Source organism: Austrofundulus limnaeus, unplaced genomic scaffold, assembly GCF_001266775.1.
Source record: "Austrofundulus limnaeus strain Quisiro unplaced genomic scaffold, Austrofundulus_limnaeus-1.0 Scaffold49, whole genome shotgun sequence".
In the NCBI taxonomy this organism is placed as follows: domain Eukaryota; kingdom Metazoa; phylum Chordata; class Actinopteri; order Cyprinodontiformes; family Rivulidae; genus Austrofundulus; species Austrofundulus limnaeus.
In genome coordinates, this window is record NW_013952451.1 from 2,411,741 (window position 1) to 2,415,653 (window position 3,913).

Here is a 3,913-nt window from a genome sequence, read left to right on the forward strand (position 1 = left end):
CACACACACACACACACACACACACACACACACACACACACACACACACACACAAATGCAGCCCAAGTACCTCTCACCTTTTTTCCAACGAGCTTGTTGAAAAACTGTGTCAGCTTTTGTTGCGGCCCTTCTGAAAAAAGCCTCGACTTCACCTGCTGACAGCTTTAACTGCAGCGTCCGTATTCAGATTAGARCCACCACAGTAACCAGTCAGACACAAAGTGAGTAAAAGTGATCATCTCATTTTAATGCGGTTTTCTGCACACGTCACAAACCCACCCAGAACCAACTCAAGCAGAGCCCTGAGGTGCTGACTCCTGGAACTCTAAGCTCCCTGTGTTCGATTCTAGTCAGGAATCTGCAGGCTGAGCTGGAAAACACTTGATTCACAGGAACTTCATTTACTGAAGCTCACAAAAACTAAAAGGTATGCTGCAAATGTAAAGGTTTTACCTTATGGCCAAATAAGGCAAAACTTCTTGAGTTGAAATAGTGTCTTTAAATGTATGAACGATGCTTTTCTCCTCTGGTAAATGTTCTAATTTGACCCATTTAATTGTTTTTATTAGATACATTTGAAATTGTAATGCAGCAACCTTTTTCAGTAAAGAAATACCTTTATATTTATRCAACATAAATAAAATGTTGCAGCAAATTGAGATGTCGTGTTTGACACAGGCTCTAACAGTGCAGACGAACAGAGAGCTGCAGGCCAGCTCRTGTTACACTGCAGCAGCAGCGAATGATTGATTAGCCGCTCTTAATATAAACAGACATTATATTTATGCACACTGTCTCACTAATCAATGGAGAGAGATTAATGCATCCTTGACTGGTGGAGCCAGAACTGTACAAGAAGTCCTCTGAGAGACAAAGTGAAAGAGATTTATTTTACAGTTATCGCTRTCTGTTTTAATGGTGGCTGGGTTAATAATATGTTAAAGAAAATGGGAATAAACTGAGCTCCGATTCACTGCAGAAGCTGCATCTAGGCTCCATTCGTGCACACTAATGTGATCAGGTGATGTTCTGGCTGAGGCGTTTCCCCTCTGCTGTACTTTTGGCCGCAGAGAGAGAGGGAAAAAAAGGCATAAACAAATAATCCACACACGTCATTCCATCCAGCTTCTCTCCCACCGTTCTTGCAGTTCAGCAGCGGTCACGCTCAGAATAATGAAAAGAAAGAAAACCAGACGCAGGAAGGGGTGTCTTTGCTTCAGGATCGTCAGAGAACAGATAAAGCAGTCACACTATAAAGCCCAGCAGCCAGAAGCCGTTTGCTTAAAATGTCCTATAAAAGTTTCTCAGATTGAGATCTCAGGTCTGCTTGAAGGTTTATTTCTCCTTTGTAATGAAGCATGAGCCACTGATGTCATTCAGCTGCTCTGACTCATGTGGCAGCAGCGCTCTGTTACAGAGATGGTGGCTGGTTGTTGTGTGTCTGGATTTCACACAGAAGCACTGAACTATTGATCCTCTCACTCCATTTGAGGGCTTAGTTAATGGCTATTTTAGTGTTTGCTGGTAGCCGACAGGACAGTTCAGCCTGACAGAAACGTGCGAGTATTGATCTTATTCCCATCAGCAGATCAAACTGTGCACACTGAACTCTGGACGGTGCATTAAAAGGCCGCATTTAGTCCTGCTATTATTTACAGCTTACCCCCATTACTTACCTGTAAGGTGGAAGTGTTTACTGAGGACTCTTTTTATTTCACTTCAGGCACTGACAGTGTGCGCAAAAAGCATCCCCCCCCCTCTTGTTTACTGTGTCTTTTTGAATGTTTTACCTCAGCGCTGTTCATTGACGATGCATCCAGGTGTCTCCCTAAAAATGGATGTTCTGTTTGTGATGCAGCTGCTGGAGAAGCACCGATCCACTGACTGCATGGTGGAGCTGCTGGAGCTGTATGAAGAAGAGGACCAGGCTTATGGTGRTCTGCTGGAGGCCTCCACACAGCTGTACCAGTACCTGCTGCAGCCCTTCAGAGACATGAGGGAATTAGCCATGCTGCGCAGACAGCAGATAAAGGTACAAGTCGATCACAAGCTACTTTTGTATGTTTTAATGTTTTACAAGCTGCTGCCACTAATATTTTAATTAAAAATCCAGTAAGATTCTGTGATTCACTACGACCTGTGACTTAAAAACTGATGATTCAGATGGTATAAGATTTGAAGCTTGCTCATCTGCAAATAGACTTGTTTTTCCTGCGTTTCTCTTTGTCTCCGTGGGCAGTGATGAGGTAGGGTCATAAAACACGTGTCGGGCACAGGAAGCCCTCATGTCTTATAATAGTCTTTGTGTCTGGTGTATGGAAACAGGAAGAGGGTGGCTGTTTGGATGGAAAAATTGGGGGAAAAGCTTTGTTCGCTCGTTGCAATCTTGACAACATGTTTAGATTTAGCTCTCAGACTCAAATACAAGAGAGAAACAGTTTATTACCACCTGAAAGTTGTTTCACATTTGTTCCTCTTGGTTTTGTCCATTTCCCTCAGTTTCTGAAACACAACTGGGTGCATTGGACTTGATCGTCATCTTGTCTTCTCGAATGGATCTCCAGTTTCCGATAGTCTCTAAGGACATGAATAAATCATTCTGATTGTGATCCTATAGGTTTTCTGCAGGGGTAGGTGGATGCTGGCACACTTGAGGTCTGCAGTCGTTAAACAGAAACAAAGAGCACTAAGTTAAACTGTGCTATTTAAATTGTGATGAATAGATTTTCCTGATCAAAGGTCAGTAATGTTAGATGTGTTGGCTAATTAATTATTGTCCTAATTGCAATTGTTTTTAAAAGATTTATTGATTTTAAACATCAAACCAGTGAAGGTCCAAAGGGTTTGACTCAACATGTCTGCAGTAGGTCCCAGTTGCTAGTCAGCTGTGTGTTGGCTCGCACTCAAAAATCACTTCCTTACCACTAAGCAGACTCTCGTTCTTCTCGTGTGTTSTCACGCTCTGGGGCTCTCACTGCATTAAGTGTGTTCAAATACACATCAGCTCCGACAGAGTAGGTCAGAGGAAGTGTAAAGAAGGCTGGATAAAAAATGAAAACGCTGCAGGTCCCACCGAGATTTGAACTCGGATCGCTGGATTCAGAGTCCAGAGTGCTAACCATTACACCATGGAACCCCTTACCAGTCCTGGCAGGTGTGAGGAGGGTTTCTAGTTCTGGGTTGTATTTCTGTGTGTATTTATGGCCTACACACTGTATGTGACTCAAGCTTGTCTTGGTTTTCTGTAGCTCCTCTTTGGTTTCTTTCCTCTTGCTGATCACTTGTTTTTCAGGCAAAATAATGGGCCTCATGCAAGAACATGTTCGTATTCTTATCCTAAATTTCTCTTACTTTTTTGTTCGTACGAACATGCCACGTCAGATTCAACAAACTCTTCTATCTTCAGGAAAAGTGTGTAAATAAGCTGCATAATTTCCACCTGTTCGTATCCAGCTGCTCGTGCACGCCAGAGGAGATTAGCATAATTACCACCTCAAAAACACCATATAAGGCTGTGTTTCCTGCCTCAGATACAAGGAAATGTCCATTCATGAAAAATGACAGCGAAAACTAAAAAGAAAAACTTTATGAGTTCAGAGATTGAAGTCCGTCTGTCAGAGATCCAGGAAAGAAAATCTGTCATTTTTTGCAGGTCAGCTGTGGAATAAAAAGAGCTGCTAAAAGTGTAAACAACTGTGTTAAATCATTTTCATTTATTCAGAAGCGGCAGCGCTGCACACCGTACAAACGGACTGATGGACAATTTATTATGTTAGTCTAAATTATTACATTTAAAATTACAACTCTAATTCAGGCAGAATAGCCTATTGTCAACATAATTATGGAGTGTGATTTATTTTCAACTCAAAATATCTTCAAACTAACGAAATATAAAGTTATTGGGGAAGAAAAC

At 41.8% G+C, this 3,913-nt stretch overlaps 1 protein-coding gene and 1 non-coding gene across 2 annotated transcripts in view; one reads left to right on the forward strand and one right to left on the reverse strand.

Moving 5' to 3' along the window:
• LOC106517528 (junction-mediating and -regulatory protein) overlaps positions 1-3,913 on the forward strand; it is a 13,069-nt gene that overhangs the window by 2,156 nt on the left and 7,000 nt on the right. The window contains exon 2 of the mRNA XM_014008419.1: positions 1,859-2,032. Within this exon, the coding sequence (XP_013863873.1) occupies positions 1,859-2,032 (174 nt within the window). The remainder of the gene's footprint in view (positions 1-1,858; positions 2,033-3,913) is intronic.
• Positions 3,065-3,136, reverse strand: trnaq-cug (transfer RNA glutamine (anticodon CUG)). The gene has a single exon. It is a non-coding gene; the product is annotated as a tRNA-Gln (tRNA).